The sequence below is a fragment of the Excalfactoria chinensis genome, chromosome 1 (genome assembly GCF_039878825.1).
Source record: "Excalfactoria chinensis isolate bCotChi1 chromosome 1, bCotChi1.hap2, whole genome shotgun sequence".
Classification (NCBI taxonomy): Eukaryota; Metazoa; Chordata; class Aves; order Galliformes; family Phasianidae; genus Excalfactoria; species Excalfactoria chinensis.
The window spans coordinates 119,736,772-119,764,581 of NC_092825.1; the positions used below are offsets into that span (position 1 = coordinate 119,736,772).

The 27,810-nt window shown below is 34.6% G+C and overlaps 2 protein-coding genes across 3 annotated transcripts in view; one reads left to right on the forward strand and one right to left on the reverse strand.

Moving 5' to 3' along the window:
- STS (steroid sulfatase) overlaps positions 1-27,810 on the reverse strand; it is a 178,248-nt gene that overhangs the window by 115,166 nt on the left and 35,272 nt on the right. The gene's annotated exons all lie outside the window — the stretch shown is intronic.
- The window catches only part of PUDP (pseudouridine 5'-phosphatase), a 58,725-nt gene that overhangs the window by 16,443 nt on the left and 14,472 nt on the right, over positions 1-27,810 (forward strand). Inside the window, exons 2-3 of the mRNA XM_072341952.1 lie at positions 7,948-8,166; positions 15,850-16,079. Coding sequence (XP_072198053.1) covers positions 7,948-8,166; positions 15,850-16,079 — 449 coding nt within the window. The remainder of the gene's footprint in view (positions 1-7,947; positions 8,167-15,849; positions 16,080-27,810) is intronic.

Sequence of the window (27,810 nt, forward strand, 5' to 3'; positions counted from 1 at the left end):
CTACCTTGCATGGTAGTTTTATCCAGGTGCCTTGGAGCATCTCACTTCAAAGTAGCATTTAAAATCTTGTTTTGCATTCCTAAAGACAATACTGTGGTCACGTGTTGTCAGCAGCGAATCAAGAAGAAGATAAACCCACTTGGTGAAAGGCTGTAAAGGTGGTATAAGCTGTTCTTCCAGGAGCTAGTGATTGCTCTTCTGAGTGTGTAGTCCTTGTATAATACTGTTGCCATGTTGTAGTTGTTCATATGCTAATGAGAGTATAACTGTGACTTGACACATACATCTTAAAAATCCATGCCTCTGCTAGTTTTAGCCCTAACGTGCAGATGTCAGCACTGTGTGAAATGCATGAAATTGTCTTTTAATGCTTAAGGGCCTTCATGAATGTCTGAGAGCATATTGGATAGTTTCTATGCATTGATGACTTTTCTACTTTTAAACTAATTAGGTGTTGTCACATAATTGATAATAAGTGAATCACAGAATCACAGAATTGTAGGGGTTGGAAGGGACCACTAGAGATCATCGAGTCCAACCCCCCTGCAGGCTCCCTACATCATGTCACGCAGGTAGGCGTCCAGGCGGGTCTTGAATATCTCCAGAGAAGGAGACTCCACCACCTCCCTGGGCAGCCTGTTCCAGTGCTCCGTCACTCTCACTGTAAAGAAGTTCTTGCGCACATTCGTGCGGAACTTTCTATGCTGAAGTTTCAGCCCATTTCCCCTAGTCCTGTCCCCACGTACTACTGAAAAGAGACCAGCCTCGCCACTATGGCTCTCACACTTCAGGTATTTATAAATATTTAAGTTTTAAATTGTTTTTAATTTTGTCATATATGTTGTCTGAAGTAGAGTTCTCCCAGTAGTATAATCCCTGTGGAGGTGGGGGCTGAGTGGGGGCGGGCAAAGGTGTAATACTTCTTTGGGCACAGTTCTATGCAGCTATTATTTTTTGGATACTAAACTTACTTTCCTTTTACTCCTGTTACCAGTACGTTGAATTTGTGGTAAGATGTATCGTATCACAGGACAAATAGATTGATAATGCTTTAACTGAGTTAGCCAGTGGCGGTGTGTTTCCTTGGACTTAGTGAAGTAATCACTGTGTAGCATACTGGTATATCTTGGAGTGTACTTCTATTAATATTCCAGTACAACATAAGAAATAGATTTGCAAAAAATTAAAGCTCCAAAACAGACTTCCTGCTCTCTACTAAAATGAATAATGTATCATTTCGGTGATTTTGTTCTAAGTGCTAATCAAAAATATAATGATTTGCAAATCATTGCTCAAATCGGAGCAGTAATTTTAATTTTCAGCAATTATAGTCATTATATTTTCTTTATCTTCCAGAAATTACTGTTTATCAGTTATGTAAAATGGTTTACTGAATAAACTGCTCCTTATGATTCTGAAGCAGCTGTTACTTAGTGCTTGCTGGTTATTTTAATATAGGTTTTACCTACCTTAAGCTTTAAGTAACAGCAAGATAAACTTATTAGTACTTAAGAAAGTAGATCAGTCCAAAGTTATAAGAATCCTGTAGTAGAGTTTCATTTGACTGATTCCATGAGCCAGATTGCATTTGGATTCAGCCTCCTTGACTGTGGACATCAACACCCCATGCCTTGAAATTGAGACATGGCTCAAATTGTTTGATTGAGCACACATAGAAGTGGTGTTTATTTCCCTCTGTGACAGTGACTGAAATGATTGCCTCTGTATGGTGACAAATTTAGGTTTCATTTTTTTCATAAGCAAGTTCATTTGGAAGCAACAGGGGGGAATGATATAGCAAAGAATAGAACATTCTTGTTCCTTCAATCCTCAGGAGGCCCTCTTTGATAAGGTGTTTCAACCTACAACCCTTTGTGCCCTTAAATCAACGGGCTCCAGGTTGATGTGGATTCACTGGCTATCACTCATCTAAGTTTTATTGTTTAAAAGGCAGCTGATGCCTTTAAAACACCTCTCCCTCACCCACATCAGTTTGTGTGTGTATTATATACGCACATTGTATATAACAAAAATCTCTTGAGATGTTAGAGAAGTAGGCTTAGATCCTAAGGATAGATTGAAAGGTTGAATCTCATTTTCTGGACTAGTGCTGTAACTGCTAGGCTATTTTGCAGAAAGCAATTTCTGTTGCCCGAGTTTCTCATCCACACTCTTGCTAAACTGCTGTAAGTGATTTTGAGGTTAGCCGTTAAACTGCTGTTTTCTTAGACTTTAGCCATCACAAATAGCTGTAGTCTTGCATTTTTAAACAAGGATGAATGGAAAGGTGTTGGGTGGGAACTGCAAGACATTACAAGACTGTTGTCTACTAAAGATTATTTTAAAACAAAAATCTTAATTCATATTTCCCCTTTTAATGGTTGTTTATCTCAGGAACTTCCATCTCTAATTCTTCAGTGGTTCTGGGTGGTTTGAGCTCAGTTTTGCGATCTCAGACTTGTTCCACTGTTCTTTGTTCATGGGCTTTTGGTTTCCTATTCTTTTTTCCTGTTTATGAAAAGAACAAATAGGACCTTGCAAGGTTTGTGGATATATATATATATATATATTTATATATATAATATAAATTTTATCTTGGCAGTGGCATTTCATAAACTCTGTGACAGTCTACATACCATTTGAAAATGTGGTATGTCTCTGTTTCATATTCACATCCACGGTTATATGGACTGTTCAAGGACTGGTCCAACTTTGTGATCAAACAAGCAAAGCACATGTACTGCTTGTGGGGAGACATACTGCAGAGCAGCAGGCTTGATGATGAATCTCACTAGAATCATAGAATCAAACAGGTTGGAAAAGCCCTTAAAGATCATCAAGTCCAACTGCAACCTAAACATACTACTCTAATTCTAACAACCCTCTGCTACGTCATCTCCCTGAGCACCACATCCAAATGGTTTTTAAACACATCCAGGGATGGTGACTCAACCACCTCCCTAGGTAGACTATTCCAGTGCTTAACAATCCTTTCTCTAAATAAGTTTTTCCTGATATCCTACCTAAACTTACTCTGGTGCAACTTGAGAGCCTTACTAAGAGATGTTTGTTCCCTGGCTTTTATGCAGTGCTGCAGCAACTGTGCACCTGAGTCTTGTAGACTTGGCACAGCTCAACAATCAGTGAGCTGATCAGCTGTATCCTTCATAGGCTGGAGATGGAAAAGGACTGTGAATTCATGATTTTGCATGTCAGTGCAATGAAGGTGGGCATGAAGCTTGGAGGACTATTGATTGAGTTTTGCATGTGATAATAGACAAAGACAGAAAATAGACTTGACAAAGTTAGTCTTTTTTGGGGGAAATCTGGCACTGTTTTGGTTTTGCCAGTACTACATTTGTATCCAGTGTTCTTTCCCACTTCCGTTGGTATAATCAGAGAAAAAAACAACACAAAAGAAAACCACAAGGCCTGTGCTACCTTATATTCAGATGTGGCAGAAAATATAAATGTGCCTTTATTATTTCTATAACTAGAAGAACAGTCTTACATGCTTTTTTGAATGCTCATTTCCCCCATCATTTCCACAGCTACACAGATGTGTAAGTTAGCGCTTGATACTGTGCTAATTGTCACCAAGTTGCAAAAAGCATAGTAAACACTTCCACTTCTGTAATTATATTATGGCTTATAATTAGATTTTGTGCCATAAATGAATATTTGTATGGGTTCATACATTGTTGCATATCCTCTGGGGTTTGAAGGAACATTGTGAAACAAGTTATTCAAACTCAAAACCAATGGCTAAGATGAACTTGTATAAACTTATACTAACAATATTTTCTTGATAAACTAGAGATTATGTTAGATTTATAATGGAATTATTTGCATAAATTCAGAAGTCATACAAAAAAAAAAAAAAAAAGAGTTCCTTATTCATTCACAAAGTCATCTTCTGTTGTAAGCTGTCTTGTATAAGTAAGCAATAGTAAAGCTGAGGTTTAGATACAAAATTGATGACTATTGTACTCTTAACCTCGGTAGATCTGCACTTCTAATTCTGATTCTGCAGCGATTTGTACAGCTCATACACCCATGTTTTCCATGCGGTCTGATGCTAAGTGACCAGTGGACTTTTCTGAATGTAGGCCAGCATAATTTTTTTTTGCTAAATCTCTAGTTGACCAATCTAGAGTCTATATCATTCTTGTCAGTTTATTTGTATATGTTATGATTGGCTTTCACGCATTGTAAACTGCATCAGTGGGGACGCCTGTGCTTTTTGTGTAGAACAATTGCTATAAGAATGCCTGCAAGATGATATATGGCTGGGCAATGCATGTCACTCATTCATGGTGAACTATGGTTAGTGGATGAACAGTACATCATGCTGATGATGTTTGTGTAAAAGATGCACCAAGGGATGAGAGCTGGACATATTAGGAATATTTTGACAATCAGAAGAGAATAAAGCTGAAGTACAGCCAATTTCAGGGGCTAAGAAATCTTGCTTTTTCTTTTTTTGTTTTTGTTTTTTTCCACCAGACCACAGCTACCCATGTCCTACTGTGTTCTTGATAAATATTCCTGATGTGCGCTAGCAGCTGGAGTCAAATTCATTTTCATAAACATATGTGTTTATCACAATTTGGGATGCTGTACAGATCTGGCTAAACCTCCAGCTGCTCTTGCAGTCTGGTGTGAGCCTCATCCAGATTCTTTTTAGTTTTAGCTGTGTGGATGTCTTGGATGTATTAAGATACCACTAGAAGCCTATATTTAAGCTCTTAAATTGAACATCCATTTCCTTATAGCCATTTTATTTTGTTGATGTTTTTGTCTGTGTGCATTAGATTTCTTTTTGAAGATTTACAGTAGTTTGAAATTATGGTTCCTTCTTTAGTAAATCAGCTGCTGTGACTTATTTCCTGTTACAACTGGGGGAAAACTTAGCCTAGCTGCTATGTGTGACTGGTCTTTCCTCCTGACACGCAGTGGTATGGTTAGCTAGCAGTAAGACAAATATCCATATTGTGTAAGCAGACTGTTAATTTACACTATTGTCCCCTTCTTGCTCTCCTCTTGGGTTGTGTTGTAGGGTTGCAGACTTGTGAGGTCTCCCACTGTCAGGATGATAATGACATTAGTGATAGCAAGACTCAGGTGTGGGGGGCTCAAATCACTGGATTAAGCTGCTGTGTCACTAGGATTTGGTGACTCCTGTCTTTGAACAGGGAAACATGAAAATACATGTAGCACTGCCTGATGTTTATAAGTCAGACAGATCCAAGCCCTAAGTGGGAATTAAGCTGGAATTGCTGCTAGAGAGCAAAACCTGTGCTGTCCGATGGCCAAGGATGCCTCCACCAACATCTTATTCCAAGGACGGAATGACTCATGATCTTTCATGTGAAGTTTGACTCTAGGTTATGATTATAATGCATGCTGATTGATGTGTGTATGTGTGTGGGAGGAGTGTAACTTTTTTTTCCCAGATATTTTTCTGTGCTATGTATTGGCTCATATCTGTTCGTGCAAGTAAAATACAGTAAGGGAAGAATATTTTCTGATAATCTTCCTTTTTAAGTATACATATTGCTTTAAGCACAAGTGAGACTATTCACATTTAAATTAAATATGTTTAGTGATCATTTGTTTATTGACCTGAGTTTGTCCTTTTTTTGTATATATTATTTTTTTCTTGGCATCAAGAGAACTATGTTCCAACACAATGCAAGTAGCATAATATTTAAGTATTTTAATAGATTTGACACAAAGTTGCTTGTATGTGCTCTTTCATCTGCAAGCTTCTGATTGTCTGACTTTTTTTTAGTATGCAATTTTACTAAGCATTTACTTAAGAAGGCAAGATTTTGTTCTCAAGTATAGCATGTGATATTTAAATGCAGGAGGCTATTAAATGGAGTAGCTCTACAGTTGAGTTCAAACAAATTAATGAGATGATTGTACAGATAGGAAAAAAAAATCATATTTTGCAACTAGGTTTTTAATATCTTGCTTTGTTTTATTTCTGCTTAGTTTGCTGTGTACTGCTTAATAAGATGAGGATTAATTTTCAGTTTCAATTTTCAACTTAGGGTCAGCAGTTGAATATGAGATGTACGAGAAAAATCAATGCATCTGAGAAATAGAAGGAAAGAACTGTGAAAATTGAAGCATTTTGTTCTTAACTCACCTTCTCAGCTTGCTGGGAGTACTACCTGGCAGTGTAAAGCAAACAAGGTTTGTCTTATTCTTCCTGGTGCTAGCCAGCTTATTGCTTTTTAATGCCAAATTACTTGTGTTTCTTTCTGATTCAGGGTGATGGTGTGATACATTTGATGTGTGTTTTATGACTTCCTCGGCTGCTCCTAATCTTTTTCCATTAAGTATGATTGGTTGAGAAGCATTTGTAAGCAGTTGTACACGAGCTCTTAATATTTTTCTCTCATATTTGTGCAAAAAATGGGTAAACGGGTTGCTACCCTGTTAAACAGTGCAGACAGGTGTATTGGTTCTCTAGTTTTTCTTTTCACTCAGTGTCTTTTCTGGTTACTGAAAGGAAAGATGAAGGGGATTGTTCTGGCAGGCAACAGTGCGTGTCTTCTGCACTGTTGTGTGGTCACACAATTATATAGGTGCAGTAATGTTTCTCATTTGATTTCAGATCAGAACCATCTGCTGATCTTGGGACAAGTAGATTACTAGGTTGAACAGTAAGCATTTACTGCAGAGGAAGGTCACTGGGTATACTGTAGCCGTAGGCTCTGCATTTCAGTCTTCAGTCTGTCTTTTTCATAGTATATATATTAAATCTTACCATTTAAATGCTGTTGCTTACATCCTAAATATTCAGAAGGCAAGGTGCTCATGAATAATTCCAGTATTTTATTTTCCTTATATTCTTAGCATATATCTTAGTATAGCATAGCAAAGGATATGGTGATAAGAGAAGTCCCTGATCTCTCTAAACAAATTTCATAAATGCAGCTAATTTCTTTCATTACTTTTTTCTTTCACTGCTAGAGTGATAGTAGGCCTTTAGAGGTACAGAAGGTTAAAAAAAAAAAAAAAAAGTGTGAAGAAAATTAAAGAATGTTTAACAGTAGCCTTGTTTCAAAGGAGACAACTCAAAAAGATAAACAGTCTAGTAGAAATACTACTGTTCAGGTTCTTTGCAAAAATGAAATCAAGAACTGAGTGGACTTTTCTTCCTCTGGTGTCAAATTAAACATTATTGACCTTCTTCGATGCTTTATGATATGGAAAAGACAGGAAGGATTGTATGGTGATATTAAAAAAAAAAAAAAAAAAAAAAAAAAAAGTAGTTTTGAAACTATAAACATCTTTAACTGGCAGAACTCAGCCTGAAGGTTTACTCTTGCCAGAACTCCCTTGGAAATCCAAGAAAACCAAGTAGGTGTGTTCTGCTTGAGTAATCACATGTAAATGCAAAGGTGCCAGAAGCACTATAATAAATGACTGTAGTGTCTTTTGAAAGCACTCTGAAGCTTCCGTTCAAAGACACTCTTAAATAATTAATTATTTCCCTACCCCACCCCACCCCCCCATTTACATGGAATATGTAATGACAGTCACGAGTACCAGATTTCTTTCCCTTCTTTTCTTTCCCATTCAAGGAATAAATACAGCATTTTAATTGAGTTGCTGCTTGCTAATTTGTAATGTAAAGTGCCATTGGAAAAGAAAGTTGATGGAAGATCAGATCTAGATAATTCTTTGTTGTAAACCTCAGTAACCTTTTCTGAATACAAAACTGACAGCATGAAAGACCTACGTATCTCTGAAGTGATCTTAGAAGTCTGACTTTCTCTCGGTGAGACAATATACTTTCTTATTCCTGGAAGACTGCTGTGTGATCATTTACACTATCCTGTTTGTTAAGACTGGCAGGTCAACTGTCTGCATGTATTTGTAATCAATTATTGTTTCTTTTTCTGTTTCTTTGTGTGTTTTTTTTGGCAGATACTGAACGTCTCTATACATTGGTGTTTGAAGAGATATGTGGACGTTTTGGAAAGACCTATACTTGGGACATAAAATCATTAGTCATGGGCAAAAAAGCACTAGAAGGGGCACAGATTATTCGAGATGTTCTAGATCTTCCAATAACCAAAGAAGAGTTATTACATGAAAGTAAAATGAAGCAGGAGAAGATATTCCATACAGCTGAATTGATGCCAGGTATGCTTCTCTTTAGTATTTATAAACTGCTTGTAGAATTAGGTAAAAGGTAACAAAAGTAGACTCAGTTTCATCTTGAATGCTTTTGCGGGTTATATTAAAATCCGTTACTTACATGTGGAAGACATTTACCTGTTAAAAGTACTGATGTTGTTTTTTTAGTTGTTGTTGTTGTTTGTTTTTTTTTCTTATTTACTTGAACGGCTGCTTTTCATGTGTTTTAATAACAGAAGTAAAAAGCAATATAAATATGTCGAAATCTGTTTTTATAAACTAGGAATTCTTTAGAATAGTTACTGGCAACTGTGCACACAGTAAGTCATTTTTCTCTAGTCCAACTTTAAGCTCAAGTATACTTTTTGGTGTACAGGCAAATGTATTTGTCCATGTGTGATTGTTTGTTTTTTTTAAGGTTGGATTCATCTCTCCTAATTTGAACATTTAAGCTAAAGCATGACATCTGAGTCAGCTGTGTAACAATGGAAAATGAGGATTTGTGTGGTTATTCTAAGACAGAAATGTGTAACTCCTCTATGAAACATAAGCAAGCTGCCTTGATATGTACAAGAGAATGAATCTCATTTATGATATAAACTCATATGTTATATTCCATTACATTTACATGTGGAATGCCTAGAGAAGAATCCTCATCCATAAAAAGAGAAGCAATACTTAAAGCTAGGACTGCTGTTAACTTTTTGTACAAAGAAAAAGTCCTGGAGCAAATATCAATAATTTACAGGGAAAAAAAAGGAAGTATAGGAGAAATGGAAAAACAAACAAAAATATACATATACTAAAATTAGGTCACTACATGTCAGTAAAACAGTTTCAGCTTTTGGATGTTTTTTTTCTTTCAATATGTACTTTTTTTTTTTACTTTTTTTTTTGTTTGTTTGTTTATTTTATTTTTGTTTTGTTTTGTTTTTCCTGGCAATTGCTACAACACATTAATTATTATGTTTTAATTTTTAGATCCTTTATTCCTTGTCTCATAAGGCATTAAGAGGTTAATTGTTAAAAATATGTGATGTGTTAAGACCAAATAAATAGAAACAAAAAGAAAATATATAATTTGCTTATGTAACTAAGAACTTGAGTCTCTTGCACAGCCAACTTATCTGTATGCCTCCCTGAGCCTTTTTATATGCAGGATTTTTGAAACTGTGACTTTCTCTCATGTAGATCCAACTAAAACTGTAAGCCTAGTTAAACTCACTAGGAAAACAAAAATGATGGAGGGATTTGTTTTCATTTTTTATGTCAACCTTCTGCAGATATCTCTTGCACAACAAAGAAAACACCTTAGTCTGGGTTTAAAAAATGCCGGATAGATAGATTGGTAGTGAAAGTGTTAGAAATCACAGAGAAGAGTCACTTTAATGAAGCAGCACATGTAGTAGATGCCACTGAGTGAATAGTCTGTATTTACTGGGGATTATGTTAATGTCAGTGAAGTAGCTTGAATAGAGATACAGAGAGGTGATGGAATAAATTAGCCAAAGGAAACATTGAGCTTTGTACTGTTTCTTATTTCAAAAAATGAGTTCTGGGCTTGCTTGTCTATTATAGATGAATCAAGCAAGATTCTTACTGTAGTAAACATGTAGATGTTTTTATCACTGCCAGAATTGTTCAACTGGTTGCTCTTCCAGTTCAACTGTATACATGGGATAATTTTCTTCAGACAATTCTCAAAAGCAGAATTAATATTAGTGTAAATACTTACTGCTTTATGCAATTGTGAGGATCAAATGTAGCCTTTGTCACTGAAGAAATGGGATTTGAACTATGTAACAATATATGGGATACAAGCGGAATTGTCATGAATTTTAAGAAAACCAGGTTTATGTTAGGTATTAATCTAGACAAAAATTGTACCAGCTACGTAGTATTTTTTTATTTTTTCTTTTTATTTTTTATTTATTTATTTATTTATTTTTTATTTAAGTACTAACCTGTGCTTCATCTGACAGAGTTTTTTAATTGATACCTTTCTCATGTTCTTTTATACCTTCTGGGAACATTGTTTAATATAAGCCTTGTGGATTTATTCTGCAGCTTTTTAATATTCTTTAATTAAGAACGAGCATCATGCAGGTATTGTCTAAGATGTAAATCGGTGCTGACATTTTAGGTTTACAGTGTTCTCTGACTAAACTGGTGTTTCAGATTGTTATAGGTAAATAAATGCAGGAAAGTAAGTTAATTGTGATACATAATAGAGGAGTAAGGTGATTCTGAAATGATGAACTGCTAACTGGTTAACTTCTGATAGCTATTAGGCAGGTGACATTCTAGTTTCAATCTATTTTTACAATTTTTGGGGGGAAATAAGATTTGAATTTTCATTGATGAAGAACACTGCTGAATGATGTGCTATTTATGCATCATTTATTTATTAATATCATATTTATTAATGCAATGAATTATTTCCAGCAGTGATAAGTCCGTTAATTCACAAATCAAGTAATTGATAGTTATGTCATCGATGGTTAGGGATAGTATGGAAGTTTTTCCTGACAGTCTGTATCAGAGCCACGCCTCTTCATAAAAGCTTTCAGAGATACTAGTATTTGAAGGTGTAGATCGCAAGATTTCAATATGGCTAAGCTGACTGGCAAGCCTCAATGTATCAGACTCTAGTAATGCACGAAACTCTACACAAATAGAGTCTTAATCTATGAAGAGAAGAAAATTTATGTGTTTACTGTTAACACAAACCCAGAATATATACACAGCCAGAAAAATCTACTTCCAAGTTACACAACTGTCAGTAGCTACTATTGCTGTGTCAGAATTAAGAAATTAATGCCACTCTTTCATGCCTGTCTCCTTTTTTGGTTCAGCATCATTACAAAGCACAGATGCTTGAGGATTGTGTAATGGTGTGCTTTTTTTTCAGAATTTTTCCCTTCCTGGGTCATCTTTGTGATAACTGCAGTTTCTTCCTTTGCAGTTCCTTTTCAGCCAGTGTAGTTATGATTGACTGTATCTTGTAGACTGGAGTAGGTATTTTCAAAGTTTAGTTTTTGTACTGAATAAAGGGAATTAAAAATTACAAGAAGAGAAGTAGTATGAGTAGTACAAGTTCCATTGAAGACTTATTATAGAGCTGTCTTTTTTTTTTTTTTTTTTTTTTAATTTATTTATCTTAACAGTTCTATTCATTCAGCATTCTAGCTTAGTTTGCTTAGCTATTGTTTCCTTGATTACCATCTGTGCCCTTTACAGTTAAAACAGACTTCCTACCATGTTTTCTTTTCCTTGCTATTATTGTTTTAATTGTAAAAAACTGTGGTGAGTCTATGCTAAATTCAGTGAGCCTGTAACTCTGAAACATCTATCAATTAAGTAGTGCGCTTTGTGAGTGATCATGTCTGTTTGACTGATTTCAAACATTTGGCCTCTTCAGTAAGTCCTGAAGAGCTTCAACCCCAAAATGCTTTTACTAGGAAGTCATAAATACAGTTGGCAGAGGTTTCAGGTAAAATTTAGCAGGGCTTTTTCTTTTTTATTTCTTTTCCATAGGCTTACCCATGTCAGAATGTCTAGACTATGACAAAATTATTGACTTGATATACAAAGAGACCCTGTGCCTCTAGAAGAATCTTTGGTGCTCTTTAGAGAGAAATAAGATGAGAAGATATAATTCTTCATTAAAACCAATTATTTTTCCAGATTAGAAAAGAGTTATTAGTTTCCATCTTTACTTCTGAAACTCAGTGAAAAGATAATGTATTATTACAAATAGCTTTTTTAAAAAATGTCTTGGAACAAAAAAGAAATAGGTGGATATGTGAGAAATATTTCCACAGTCTCACGAGATTCATGGCAATCACACCAAGTGTTGGTTAGCCCCACCTCCATCACTCTATCACCATCATAGCAGCAAGGCTGAATTCACCTGAGGATAAAGAATGTGCAGGAAATTAATGGCACTGTTCTAATGGGCTTGGAACTGTTTTAGCACATAAAAATATTTTAAAATAAATTTGTGATAAGGTGAACAGTCAGCTTCTTATTGTTCTTGGTAAGATTTATTTTCTCTTTAGGTACTTTTTATGCTTTGTTGCTGTTGAGGTTTTTACTGTAAATTGCTTTTAAAATCTTAAAGGATTATTATTGAATTGTCTAAAAATCCAATCAACTTGACAAAGCCCTGAGTGGCCGTGTTAGCTTTTCTTTGATTAAAAAGAGCAATGAAATCTTGAAAAGCTTCGATTTGGATCTGATGTTACATTTAACACAGTAACTGTAAATGATTTTGTAAAGGAAGAGTAGTCTTTCTAGACAGAAACTATATTTATTTTTAAGATTTATATTTGTTCACAGCTGGCCATAAATCATACAGGACAAGTATAATGCATGTATATAGCTAATTTAAACACGCGAAGCAGTTCTTCTTTAGCCATTTTCTCCTTAAGTAAATGTTTTCTTTCTAATGCCCACTGAAGCTTCACAGACTACTACTTCTGTGTAATCACTTGTAGACTTGAGTATGGGTCTCTGAAGTGCCTAGTTTTTTGTGACCAAGAGGTCAGTTGTCCTCTGCACTCATGCTGTTAGTGTGAGTTGAAAGCTGTCTCTGGCACAGTGAATGAGAAGCAACACTGTGTGATGTATCTGAAGAACTTCTCGGAGTGCTAAAAATCAGTAAGAAGAGGGTGGTTGTATTTGCGCTCACAATTTGCTGACAAGTTATGTGAAGAAAGCACATGGTGACCTGAAGAAAGCACATGGTGACCTGTATATCTCCAACAAAAATTTCAGTGCACAAAGCAAAAGTCTGTTGATCAAGATTGTTCTCACAAAAAAAGTCTTTAGCCATGTTGTTTCTTCCACTAAATATGCTACATCTCAGCTACAAGAATTTTCAAACATAGTAATATTAGCATTGGCTACATAGTGTAGATAAACTCCAGAATTACAGGGGACTGCATAACAGTTTAACTGCTAATTGGATATCATTAGTATACCGATGGCACACAGAGATGAATGAGAGATAGGGTATATAGTTATGTCCATGAGTGAATTTGTCATTAACAAAGCCATTGTTTATTTGAGGCCTAATTTAATTAGGTTTTGGGTGTTAAAAGTTTGTTATTAATTTTCACATCATAATGAATTTGAGTATAAAATGTGATAACTAAAGAAGGGAGCAGTGGGCTTCAGTAAGGTCTAAGACCCTCATAGAGAAACTACTGAAGCATGTGTTGGATGAGCAGACAGGGAGGTAGATTAAAAAGGCTGGGTGGACAATCTGCATCAGAGAGTAGTGGTTAGTGATGGGAAGTCTAGTTGGAGGCCAGTAGTTAGTAAAGTACCTCAGTGGGTCCAGTCCTGCATTAATGATCTGGATGTTGGGATGGAGTGCACCTGCATTAAATATGCAGATGACACAAAACTGGGAAGACTGGTATTCTTATCTGCATATACAGACAAAATGGCCAGTATGTCCAGAAAAATGATTCTTTCCCTTTTGCTTAGCACTGGGGATGCTGTGTGTTGAGTTCTGAGGCCCCTAGTACAAAGCGAGACATGGACATACTGGAAAGAGTCTACCTCAGAGCCACCAAGGCGATCAAGGGGCTGGACCATTTCCCTTTGAGGAGAGGCTGAGCTAGGGCTGTGCAGCCTGGAGAACAGAAGGGAGGGGAGTGGGGAATCCTAAGTTCCTGAACTTTTGCATTACATGTTTGTATTGGTCACTGAAAAGGAAAGTGTGACAATTAGCCAAAGGGTTTTGTTGTTAAAAATAAGTCTTTAGTTTCTTAGCTGATCCAATGTGTTAGACACAGTGATTTCAACTGACAAAATAAAATGAAGAGCATGTTGGTATACAAGTTGGGGAATGTTTCTTTTTTTTTTTTTTTTTTTTTTTTTAAATTATGTTGTAAAAAAGGTGTTTCTTAAAAATATATCTGTAATCTATCAAGACTATTAACTTCTTCCTGTAGGTTTATGTTTTACTTGTGTTTGGTTTTCCTCAGAACTTTCTAACTTCATTGACATTTGTGATTTATCTGTTTTTAAACAGGCTGATGTTTAAAGTTGATCCTTCTTATTTTCAGCTTACATACCTGAATTTAATGTACTGTAATACATAATTTTCTGTCCAGTAGTCATTGTTGTGTAACTATTACACCAGAAATATAGTAATTTTGTGCGTCTTTTTTAAAATTTAAAATTTAAAGGGATAGAAGAAATAACATTATTTATATTTTTGGTTATTTAAAATGAAAAGAGTATGCTTGGAAATTAATCATAACATTTACAAGATGTTTGTTCCTGATTTTATTACATGAAGAAATTATGCTTTGTGACCTGGGTTTGTAATTGTGTATGTACCACATACACAATACACATATCAGGAAAGTCCTCCGTAACTAATGCTGAAAAAAGCAAAGAACCTTGTTTCTTTTGATCCAGAAGGAGGTATAGAGGATGGTGCCAAGAAACCTAACACATAGGTCTCTCTGTGGTAGATGGGTGTTACTCTATGTCAGCTACTAGTGAGTGAGTGCACGGGAGTGTGCTCCATATTTTTTTCTAATCCATCTTGCTGTTATTACACATATAATTTTAAAATGGTCTTTTGAATATATTTTGATTAAAGTACATTTTCTGAGTAATGTAAATCCTTGCTCTATGGAGGTGTTAGTTACAGCTCTCTTATAGGTAGGAAAGTCAAAAAGTGAAGGTAAATACACACACATTTATGCACTGAATTCATGACCTGTGCTGAGAGAATATAAGAGAGAACCCTGAATAAATAACCTTTCAGAAGCAGCGCTTTTCTGTGGCTGGCTACCTCCAGTAAAAATGAAGAGTAAACATACACTAGCAGATGCACTGAAGCTTTGATGTAGCAGGGCTGAAGATAATTAGCAATCTGAAAAAAGGTACCCTGTGTTCCAAATGCTGCTATGAAGAAACATTGAAGCCTTTGAATCAGAGATTCAAAACTTGCACTGAATAAAAAGCATATTTCCTTCTTACAGCAGCTGCTGTATTTTCACCATTCTTGGCATTAACCTTCACTAGAATGTTGGAGCAGATTAAAATTTCTCTCTATTGTGGTCAAGATGTTCATTATTCAGGGTTCACATCAACAATAGATAAAGCTCTGGTATTAACACCTCTGATTGACAGCTTCACTTTCCTGTCCAATTGCTTTATCTAGTAATTGTAAAAGAGATACTAAGCACTCTTAGGTGCTGGTTTAAGCCAGTTGGATACCTGCTTCAGAAATTGTCAGTCAGTGAGAAGAGCATAGTTCTTTTATATTTATTTATTCTTTTTTTCCAAGAACATAACTCTAGATATGTTTTAAATAATAAGTGTTTATGAAGTTGAGGACGTTACATTGAGTAGGCTTCTTGTGGGCATATAGATGCAATGGCTTTGGAGTTATTTTCAGCATATTTTGAGAAAATCATCATTTGATGACAGAATTGTTTACTTAGAGAAATATTTCTTGATGGAGCAGGAACATTTCCAGATGTAGAAAGAAATTTCTTTCATGCAAACCAGTCAGAATACGTTGTTGAATTCAATTAGACAGCATTTTTGAAATATTGCTAAATATGTTGTAAATAGGCAAAAAATTTAATACATATAACCTCAAATATGTACATATAAATATAGAAAAAATATATGTATCTGTTTGTCTTGTTGCAGGGGTCAATAAACTGATCCAGCATTTACACAAACACAACATACCCATAGCTGTTGCCACTAGCTCAGCTGAAGTGACATTTCAGATGAAAACATCCAGACACAAAGACTTCTTCAATCTTTTTCATCATATTGTGCTGGGAGATGACCCTGAGGTGAAGGCTGGCAAGCCACAGCCTGATGCATTTCTAGTTTGTGCAAAGAGATTTCACCCTCCTGCGCCTCCAGAGAAGGTAAGGAGGGGGTGGAACAAATTACCTGAATAATTTTTTAATATTGGTAAATATTTAGGTTAGGATTTAAAACGAACATTTGAAAAATCAGCAGTGTCCTTATTGATTTGCTTTTTTTCCCATTGGTGCTTATATTGTTTTGGTAACTGGTTGTTTGAACGCGTTTCCTTCTCTTGCATTATAATACTTGTAATGCAGATTACTCTGATTTACTACATGGTACCATGCATAGGGGACGTTCGGTGATTTTCTTCTCTGTATAAATCTTCAAATATAACTTCACTACTGAAAGTTAAGAAAGAGTTATTTAAACATGGATCAGTTCAATTTTCACACCTTCTTGGCTGATTTACCTAAACATTGAAGATACTCCTTGATCAAGAGGCGTATATATTTTCTCTAATCCATTTCTTTCTTTTTGTGTTCTAAATCTCTGAGATCATATTTCTTGTTTTCTGATTTAAGACTTGTAAGTTTGAGTAATCTTTCTTTAGTAGCAATAGTTAGTTTCTTATTTATATAACTTCGAAAACTGGATTCTGAAATAGAAATCTGTAGGGGGATAAATTGGTAGTGAGAGTATGTGTTCACTTTTATTTCAAATAAAATTGTCATTCTCCTGAAAATATTTTTTTTTCACTTCTTGTCTATCCTGAGTGAATAAATTCTGATATTTTGGAGCTTTGTTACTGCAGAAAATGCATTGTGTACTAATTTTTAAGGAACAACTTTAAGTGTTTTAGACTGTAATTATTGATTTTTCATTAGGATTGTTGAGAAAAAAAAAATGTTTATGCAAAGACAGAATATGAAAGACTGAAGAATCTTATAATTTCTTATAAGTTTTCACCCACAGTCCAACTGGTATTTGTGTTGTCTGGGAATGCAAAGTGAAATAAGTTGCAATGAATGTGTCATAATATGAACAGTGTTTACTAAACTTTTCTTTTCTTCTTTTCATTCTGAATATGTGCATCAACTTTATTTCAAAAAGATATCCCAATCTACTTGACCATTTGAACTGGAATTGTTTAGTCTGGAGAAGAGGAGGCTGAGAGGAGACGTTATTGCTCTCTTCAACTATCTGAGAGGAGGTTGTAGTTAGATGTGATAGGTCTCTTCTCCTACGTAACTGGTGGTAAGAAGAGATGTACTGGCCTTAATTTGTGCCAGAGGAGGTTCAGATTGAATATTAGGAAAAATTTCTTGGAAAGAATCATAATGCATTGGAACAGACTTCCTGTGAAGTCACAATCATTGGAGGTCTTCAAGAAAAGGGTAGATGGGGCACTGAGGGGCATGGTTTAATGGGCATGATGGTGATAGGTTAACAGCTAGACTAAATAATATTAGAATCATTAAGACTGGAAATAACCTCTGTTTCTATAAGCAGTCAGAAGTCGCGTGAAGAATCAGTGTGTTCTATCAAAAAAGTTCCAAATTACTTAAATCTCTCTTAATTTAAAAGTGTTTTCTCCATTTCAAATTAATTAGCTGATCTAACAGTTATGAATAATCCCTGTGTCGGATCTAGTAAGAATGCATTAAAAATATTCAGACTGATTAAATGGCATTAGAAGTCTCAGAGGACTTCTTATGTCACAGAAAAGGGAAACACAAAGTGAAATTTCTGGAGATGCTATTTCTTACAAAAGATACGATAAAAGAGTAATATAAATTCAGGACATTGTGACTGTGGTTCAGTATTAGTCTATATTGTACAAGAAAGCAGATAATTTAGAAGACTGGTGTAGCACTTAATGTGACCTTCATTACTGTGAGCTTCTGTAAAAAGAATATGAAAACGAAGTTTTATTTCTTATACCTTTTTTCTTTCTTCGTTTCCCTCTATTGAACCATTTCTACTGTGTGTATATATTATCTTTCATGTATTTCAATCACTATGGTTTTCAGGTAAGGAGTTATTTTGTTAGTATTATTTTTGTTATTTTTTATTTATATCTGGAAGTTGAATTTATTAAGAGTACTCTAAATAAGACAGAGAAATTACAAAGGCATGAACAGTAATTTTAGGCAATGCACTGAGCTGTAAATTAGAATCCCTGCTGTTGAAATAATATATTTTAGTCATCATGTCTGCCCCTTTTCCATTTCGTAAATAAATTGACACATACTGAGTGTTTACAATTCACAAATAAGCTGTTTTATTTTAGAGGTAACAAAAGCATTGAAAGAAAAAGACATAGATATTTTTCAGTGCAGTTCAAACATTCACAAATTGTTACCTTCAGCCTTTGCTCTAGTCTGTTTTTTAAATTGGCCTACATTACCTTTTTTTTTTCTTTTTTTTTTTTTTTTTTTTTTCCCAGCCAAAACACACTTTCAAATATCAATTCATGCTATATAATGTAAGCGTCCAACTTTTTGGATGGCTTGGGCTCCATTGAATGAAGAGAAATTGTCTTGAACCAGTGTTTCAGTTGTTTGGCTGGACTGGTTGGTAGGGGAAGAGCCAATAATAAGTTGGTGTGGTGGCAAGGCATAGGGCACATTACCAGCTGTCCCTGTCTGTTATAATTCATTTTGGCATACCCATGTTCTGCTGTCCTGTCTTGTTGGAATCTCAGTTTTTTACCAATTATTTTAGAATATAGCTAGATATTTGCTTTTTCCAGAGGAATAATGTGTGGCCATCATGGCCTTAGTAAATCTGACTTCAAAAGCATTAGGCTTCAGTGAGTTGCATGAGTAAGTGATGTTTGTAGTATATTACCACTGTTCTAGATGTGTTGTGTGTGTTGTGAAGCAAATATATCTTGTGGCAGGACCCACTTGCAGAGTGAAGAGAGAAAAATGTTCTAATATTCTTCTTAAATTCTGGTACTTTTTTAGCTGGAAGGCAGGTTTTTTCTTGTTTATTCACTTTGTTTTGTTTTATTGTTTCTGAAGTCACTTGTCCTATACTGTTCATTGGTGAGTTTGGATAAAGCTATTGGAGCCAGTAAATAATATCCTGTGTTTGCTCTTTCTCAGTGTCTCTATAATCCTTGCTGCATATTCCTTATGAAACAGAAAGGACCCTTCCGTGGTAGCAGTGTGGTTGTGTGATGGGGACACCAACTCCTGGGAGATGGCAGGTCTACTGATTAACTGGCTCAGGGCTGTGAATCCACTCCTCTCTACATGAGATTTTGGAACCAGTCCTCCTGTGTATATGCTCAGATTTACAACAAAAGCAGAGTTTGTTTGCTTGACAGGTTAAGGTTATGTATGACAGATTTTACTGTTAATTTATGGAGAGTGAGTGGGAAATGAATGAAATATGTCACAACATTTCTGTATCCAGATTATTTCAGTTGTTCCATGCAGAAACTAAATAAAATCTGAGAAAGTCTATCAGGACATTTCCACCTGTCTGCATTCTAGCCAAGATGACATGCCAAACATATTAGGAGACTCCCTTTCTTGCTCTGTACTTTCTTGAGATTTACTTTTTTTATTTTTTCTGCGAGTCCAAAATTGCCCAATCTGAACAGGTTGTATCTACTTCTCAGGAAATAAATGTCTCTTCTGGATACTTGTTTGCAGAGCATAACTGGAAAAGTCATCCTAGGTTACTCCTAAACCACCAAGAAATATTATTCCATAGACATTGTAACAGAAATCTGGGACCATCATTTCTCTTCTAAAGCTAATTTGAGGAGAAGGTTGCCCTTATCTTAGACACTGAATGGAATATTTCCTAAAAATAAAAATAATAATAATAATAATAAAAATAATTCAGAAAAATAGCCTCTTGGTCAGTGTTTAAACTGACATTTCAGTCTTTCAGTTCTTATTTCCCTAGAGAATGACCCACTTACAATAGGATATACTAGCTGTTGTTTTCTCCAGAACGTTCCTGACCACAACTTTTTTTTCTGAATTCATAAAGCTCTGATTGTTCTTGCTTTGTGCTATGTCTGAAGACTTATTTTAAGACTACATTTCAGCAAGTTTTAATTTTGTTATTTAGAATGTGTTGCTGGCATAGCACTTGAATTTTAACAATTATGGAACAAAATAAAGTGCAAAATAATCAAGAGCTTATCTTTAATATTTTCATTTGTTTTTGTTATTATTATTTTTCCACATTGGAGAAGCTGTTGTTTTCAGAATTTAGTGGAATAAACTATGAATAAATTATACCTTTTGAACATATTCCCAAGCACTGTAAAAATCAAATGTGTGTAGGGTTTGGTGACTAGAACTAGAAGTGCGTAGACACAAAAATCATCTTTTCACTTTTACTTTGTATTGGGCTATTGCATGTTTCTTAGCTTAGCTGTGAAGCTTGTAGCATGAACTTAGTCTTCAAGGCATCATGGATTACCAGTGAAGGAGATGCAAGAGGAGCAACTAAATGCTAGCTGAAAAAGTATTATTAATAGAAATGATATATATGCAGCTGCATCATGATTCACTGAATTTTACTATAAAAACACTAATGAAAGATTCTCCATTAAAACTTATTCCTTTCTCATTCTATTATTTCTTATATGCTGTAGATAGATTTGTTCTTTTTTGTTTTATTTTATGTAACCTTCCAGAAAATGGCAATCATCCCATTCTCAGGCAGATCTACTGAAATAAACTGTTTTCTCTACATTCAAACTATGACAGCAAGTGTGTAGAACTTTTTTAGTACTGTACTTAAAACATACTGCATACAGTCACCATTCATTTTAATTTATATGCTGGTATAATTAGCTTATGCCTGATTGTATAGTATTATACAAGAAGAATTTTAGTATAATAGCTGTGTGTTTCCAGAAATAAACTGGGGGATCTCAAAGACTTTTTTAGGAGCAAGTTAGAATTTTCTTTCTATCTCTCAGGTTAGAGTGGGCAAAGGCATGATGAAGTAGAAACTAGTCTATCTGATTCAAATTCCTTTCCCCAAAAAAGTTATATTAAAAGGGCAATCTAGTACTTTTATTTTATATTAAAGGAATTCAATCTTTGAAATAATGAAACAGAGATTTTTGTGTTATTGTCTTGCTATCTTGGTACTATGTATTTCATCGTCAACACAGAGACAACTACCAAATCTCTCACTGACTGGTATAGGAAATGCAGTACTGGGAGGTGCACAAATGACATCATCTCCATAGGATGTCTAAAGTAAACTTAGTGTATGTCCTGACAAAAAAACCTTTTTTCTCTCCCAGTTCCTCATGTTTAAACTTTGCTATTACTGCCCTGATGGAAATTAATTCTAAAACTGATGCCTGTTAATCAACAGAAGGCCAGTTTTCAGCTAAACTGCTCATCTTGCCTACAGATTATATTGTCAGAAGGAAGACAGTTTATGTATAAATCACATAGTTAAGCTTCTAGTTGTGTTCCAACTTGGGATAGAAAGATCTCAGCACTCTAGTGGAATATACTATTTTTGTGCAGTCAGCAATCTGTTGTCTGAATCCTGCACCTTCCTTAATTTCTAAATAGTCTAAGCATGCATTTGCATCTCCCGAGCTATATGGTAAAGTCTATGATGCTGAACCTGAGCTTCCAGCTTCATAGGTGTAATGGTAGTTATATAAAGAATGCTAGATATCTCACCACAGCACAGTAAGACATCTAAAGATCTGCTATGTACATGCACCTTTTTACTTAGTTCATAATAGACCTTTCTTTGTGCTGTGAATATAAAAAAGAGACTATTTGAAAATTGTGAGGGTTTTTGTTGTAGTTTGTGTTGCTGGGTGTTTTTTGGGGAGGGCCATTTTTTTTTTGTTTGTTTGTTTGTTTGTTTGTTTGTTTTTCCAATTATCATGCTCTCAGTTCATGTGGTTAATTTTTATTTTTCCTTCCTTTTCTCCTAAGGCATGTGTGCTCATATATGCATGTATTCATACAAATACACCCTCCCCCATGCTGGCAGTCTTTATTATGTATTTGTGGAAGAGAAATGAGATGTTGCATGGCTTGAAAGTAATTTAGTTCTTAAGTGTTCCAGACATTGCCCTTGTTACTGCGCTGCATGTTTATTTATGGCTGTATTTGTCTTATGGAGATGAAAAAAGTCATTGAAATTCCATACAGAAAATAACCTGGTCAAGGTTTACTTTCACTTTATGTATCTGATTGGAAGAAGAAACAGAGATTATAATTGGTTCTTAGTCTTTGGGGTACCCTACTTGGGGGAAGGGTGGCAGGAATATTTTTTTTCCTTGCATTTGTCTCGATAATGTATCAAGCAGCTGCTAAGGGACTTGATGAAATGTGATGCAGAATAATAAATTATGTTCTGCAGCCTTTTATGCTTCTACGTGAGGTGAGTGTGTAAGCATAAAGAGACTAGTATACCTCCAAATTCTTAAAGCATTATATTTAGATCAGCAGGTCACTCAAGATACATTACTAATTGTTTTAGGGAAATAATTATGGATATTATCATATAGTAAGTATGCATATTAAGTAGTAAAAAAAAAAATATTGCTCAGAGTTATTTTTCTCTTTCAAGACTGAGCATATATGTATATATATATATATTTGAAGATGCCAAAGGAAAAGAAAAAAATGATTAAATAATTAAATTTCTGTTAACAATAATTTTCACTAAAAATGTTTTTTAATGTCTTCTGCATTACAGAAAGCATGAAGATCAAAAAGATCTAGTACACTAATCCTCTCTGTATCTCAGTTTACCTTTGTAATCACCCTAGAGTATGTTGTAAATGCTTTTTCAGTTGTGGAACAAGGAATGTAGACTAAAACAAGGAACTGCACTGTTAGCAGTTTTTCTTTTTGGTAGCTCGTCTTACAATTCTTATCATGGGAAGATCTCTGGAAAACCTTGAAGGACTGAAGTCTAAGTGTTGTTCTATTGCACTGAAGCAGGAGAAGGGTTTAATTATTTGTTTCTCTTATTTTTTTAAGTTACTTTATAAAGGTGCAATTCCAAGAGGGATGATATTTTTTAGCAGGATTCTGCTTATTCTATTCTGTGGCAAAGTTGGTGGTTTTTGGCATGTCTGCAGAAAACCTACTTACAGGACCATCAGTTAAAACTTGCAAATTATTTATAGTTTAAACAGGACAAAGCATTTGCTCAGGCTGATTGCTATATAACAAATAAGTGTACTCAAAAGATGATTTCAAAATGTACTCCACCAAGGAATGTTTGGGATTTTTAATTATTATTGTGATAGATCATTATTATTGTAATATATTCCTTGCAACATACAAAATATATGAAGCAGCAGATTTATCAGCTAAAAATACACGCTTAACACTTCTGTTCCATCTTCTCTTTATTTTGAATAGTAGCATGATTCAATACCAGTACATAAGTAGTCCAAGTTAACTTTCAGTCAGATTAAGTAGTTTTGTTTTGAAGTAGAAAACAACTCTAAGTAATGGTAAAAAATACTTTCATCCTATTCCACCAAGAATAGTTCTTTCTTGTCAGAATAGTGCTGAACATAAGAACTGCAGTTCATTTTACAGTTTAGCATCTCTGATGGCAGCTAATATTATAGGCATAGAAATCCCTTTTAGCTGGAGAATGTTAACTATATTCCATTATTCCTATGCTAAGTAATTGAAAACTGTTTTTAAGCAAAACAGAAAAAGTACTTTTAGTAAACATTTTATTTTATTCTCCTGATATTGCTGACAACCAGAGACAATACATTCTGTAAACCATTTCTTTTCTGAATTTCTCACATTTTAACTTCCTGGAAATTATCATTTTTACATTATGAGTTACAAAGGTGTGAAGTTATACTTGCAAGCATCCATCCTTATTTCTTGCTCCTCAAGTAATGCACTTTTTCGTCTGTTCAGACTTTTACCATCCTAATAGATTGTTTTTCTTTTGTGTTTCTTGTGTATGTATTTTCTTTCCCATACACATTTCATTTCTTCACACTCTTCCTATCAAAAGTTTCAATACAGAGTAATGTCTATGGCACAGAACATAGAATGCTCAAGTGTGTTATATATGTACATAGGTCGCTCTGAAAATAATGCCTCCTATTTATTTCCATGGAAAATAAAATAGATACACAGAGCACAATGAAACTATTTAAAAGAGCAAATTCTCAGCTACAAAGCATTAGTTTTCAATGTAGTCACCATAATTAGTAATAAATTTTTGCCAATGATGAACAAGAGCCTGCATGCTATGCTTATAAAAATCCACATGGCCATCCAGAATGTGTCTTGTCTTTCATATTCCTGTTGCCACTGCTGAAATGCACTACCGACCATGCTGACATCCACTGTTTGGATTCCATAAACACTCATCAAATGTCAGTGAATGTCAATAGGTGCAGTTTTTTCTGCATGGGGGAGTTCGAAGACACACCTTCACTTTGGATGCGCTTCCATGTCAGACACCATTTAGCCAGACTTCCCTTCTAATGCCGTTTGTCAAACAGCAACACAATGTAACAGAATATTGTCAGGAAGGTTCTGTTTCTACTGCAATACCATCAACATCTGCCTCTGATATTATGGGCCTATATAATAAAATAAGAGGCCTTGTACACTATCACCCATATTATTTACTTCCTTCTTTTGTATCAACTCATGTAGTTTTTGTCAAGCTAAGATGTTTCATTGAGCTGTCTACAGTTATGTCTAAAACTTATACTTCATGTATCAAGTTCTGCATATAACTTATTTATTTTCCATATAATATGTATTACATAAACTTGCTGACCATTTTACTTCATTTGCCATTTGGCTATTCAGTATAAGTTTCTTACAGATATTTTTCATCCCAGCTAACCCACATAACTTTGTGCTATGGTAGACTTTACTAAATATATAGGCATACTTGCCCATCATTCTCTGGGTAGTAGAATTATTTTAAAATGAATCTACAGTTACTTTCTAAAATAGTAGCATTTTATAGTAATTTTATTTTATTCTATTTTTAATATTAGAAACATTAATATCCTTCATTGTGAAGTTGCTTCAGAGCCTTGAGGAATTGCTCACTAGCTGAGCAGATGAGATTTCATCCATTACTGAAATTGTGTTTTATAGAAAATATTTGCTTCTGTTAGGAAATTGTCCTTTTTTCTCCTGAACAGATGTCCAGTTGTAGCAATCTGTTCTTTTGCTGTCTCTAGAATATATTTGGATACTGTTACTTTAGACTAAAGAGCAGAAAAATTTGAGATTTCAACCTATTGTCCTGAGCCTCAGAGCTCTTACAGATTAAAAACCAAAAATTACCAGGGGGAATAAAGTATAATAGTTTATGGCATATCTTATTGTGTTCCACTTTCAATTATGCAGTTTTCCAATCTGAAGGTCAAATAGAACCTTTTATTTGATGACAAATTATAGAGTACATTACACAGAATGCACTTGCAACTTTAAAATTAGCTATGACTTATTCTTTGTAGATTGCTTTGAGTTGCAAATTTTTAATTTTTCAGTAAGAAAGTTTTCATTATGAAGACGTATTTTTCATTAAGCTTCAGCAAAAAATGCTTCCGGGTTTTTTAAATGCTCCCTTGATAAGATAATTTTATAATAATTATAATAACCTGATAAATTACAATCTGATAGTTTCTATGAAGAGTTAAATTTTATGGAACACATGTTTGGAAGTCTGAGAGTCCTACATTCATATGTTCTAGGATTCAGGAATAGTGTATAACTCTACTATACTATTAATAGTCTTGGAATGCTCCAAGTTTCATGATATTTGTGTGCCATGGCTGCTCACCACCTACATCATAATGATCCTTAAATACACATTAACCTGTGAGGGGGGGCAGGGAAAGAAATCAAATTCATGAAATTGGAAAATTGGATGATAGGTACGGAGTCTAATCTTGGCAAGTGACAGAGTGTTGTTACGTATGTAACCATGTAAAACTATAAGAAGTCAAGACATACCTTATAGAAGCTACTAATTCTTCACCACATTGATTGGCATTTGTTTATTGCTGTGGGTGTTTATAGTGAATAATTTTTTACAAGTTCCTATTTTAAAGGACCAGCAGGTGTTGTCCCTCAGTTTTCCTCAGGCTTCATTAGTTGACAGCAGAGGTCATTTTTCATAGAATTAAGAACTGAATAAATCAGCTCTGTATTAGATTTCAGCTTTATTCTCTAGCCCAGCAAGGATGGAAAGTGATGTAAGACAAATTTCAGTTAATAGCTCAGTGATATGAAGGGGAGGGAGAAAAGAATGCACCAATGATTCCTGAAAGAGTGTATTTGTAAAGATACTGCTGAAAAAAGTTGAAGAATATATGCTTGGAAATTGTACAAGCAACAAAGAAGTCAGCCTAATATAAGACACACAACTGAAAGTAGGAGAAAAAGATAAAGAACATAATTAAGAGAAAGGATAGCAGGTGCCTAGGGAGTAGAAGGAAATAAAAGCAAGATGTACAGTAATTGTTAGTAAGATAATGTAGGGCCTTGAAGGTGAAAATGACAACTTACTTTTGTTACTACATTAAGTAATTTATATTCTATATAGCTTCATTGTAAATTATGAAGAGTTAATAATGTGTAGTAGCCCATTTCTCCTTAATGATATTCCCAACATTTTTTAGGGAGTGTAGATGAAGAGTCAGGAAACAATAGGCAGGTTAATGATATATATGCTGATATAGCAAAAGCATTTTTTCTCAGGAGCAATGGTAGATGATGTGACAGCTAACATTATAGCAAAATCTCTTCAACATTTTGGATGTTACACTTCTAAATTTAACATCTCGTGAAGATAGTGGAAAGAAGATTCAGCTGCAAATGTGTACTTTGACATGTCTCTCAAAGCAGAAGGGTTTTATTTAGAAATACAGATGTCAGAGTTTTATTTCTATTCTTCTTTTCCTTAGCTAGTAATTCAGAGGCATTTGGACTGTTTACTACTGTCCCTTTCTCTTGTCACTTGCTTTTATTTGTTTTTGTTTTTCATATCATCCTAACAGACAGTTGAAGATCAAGTATGCTTGAAAAATATTGGTTGACTTTGAGTAAGGTTGTGGAATGCTTTTACTGATTCTTTGTTGAAATCCCAATTTTATGTCATTTACAGCTCTTCTTTACAGCTACAGCATTAGTATATGATAGCCTTAAATTTTCTTATGATGATTAATATTCTGTGGAATAACTATCTTCTTGTTTCTTTGATGTTTTGGGGGGGGGGGTTGATTTTGTTTTAATGTTAAAATATTAAGGAAGGATGAATAAAATGTTCTTTAATTCTATTATTAAAAAATTATATTAAAACATCAACAGCAAAAAAACAAAAAAAACAAAAAATCCTATCTTTTCAGCATAGTCAGTGTAGTTTCTTTCAAATTTTCATTTGCATCCATTCTTCGCAGGAGCAGTTCAGTCTTACCAGCTTTCATGCAATTTTTAGAAAGTATGTGGATTGAGTCCTTAGCTTCTCGACTTAATGTTGAGTATGCGATCTGGCTTTGTATAAAGTGATTACTAGTAAGAGCTTCAGGCTCAATGTCACTCCAAGGATGAAGAAATCCATCACAGAATGCTGTATTTTAATAAAAGGATTTCAGTTACTCTGCAGTAGAGACATAATAATGCCTGTGACTTGCTATGCTGTATTGCTTTAGGATCAAACTGAACATTGGAATAATAGCACGGAAAAGAAACGAAAAATAGAATATCTGGTTTGGGTGTCTCTTTTTCTCCTGTTGAGTGCTATATGTAGTATAGTGTATGTTATGAAAGCTCTGAGCTATAAAGACCTGTGGAAAACTACTTGAATTCCCAGTCTTGC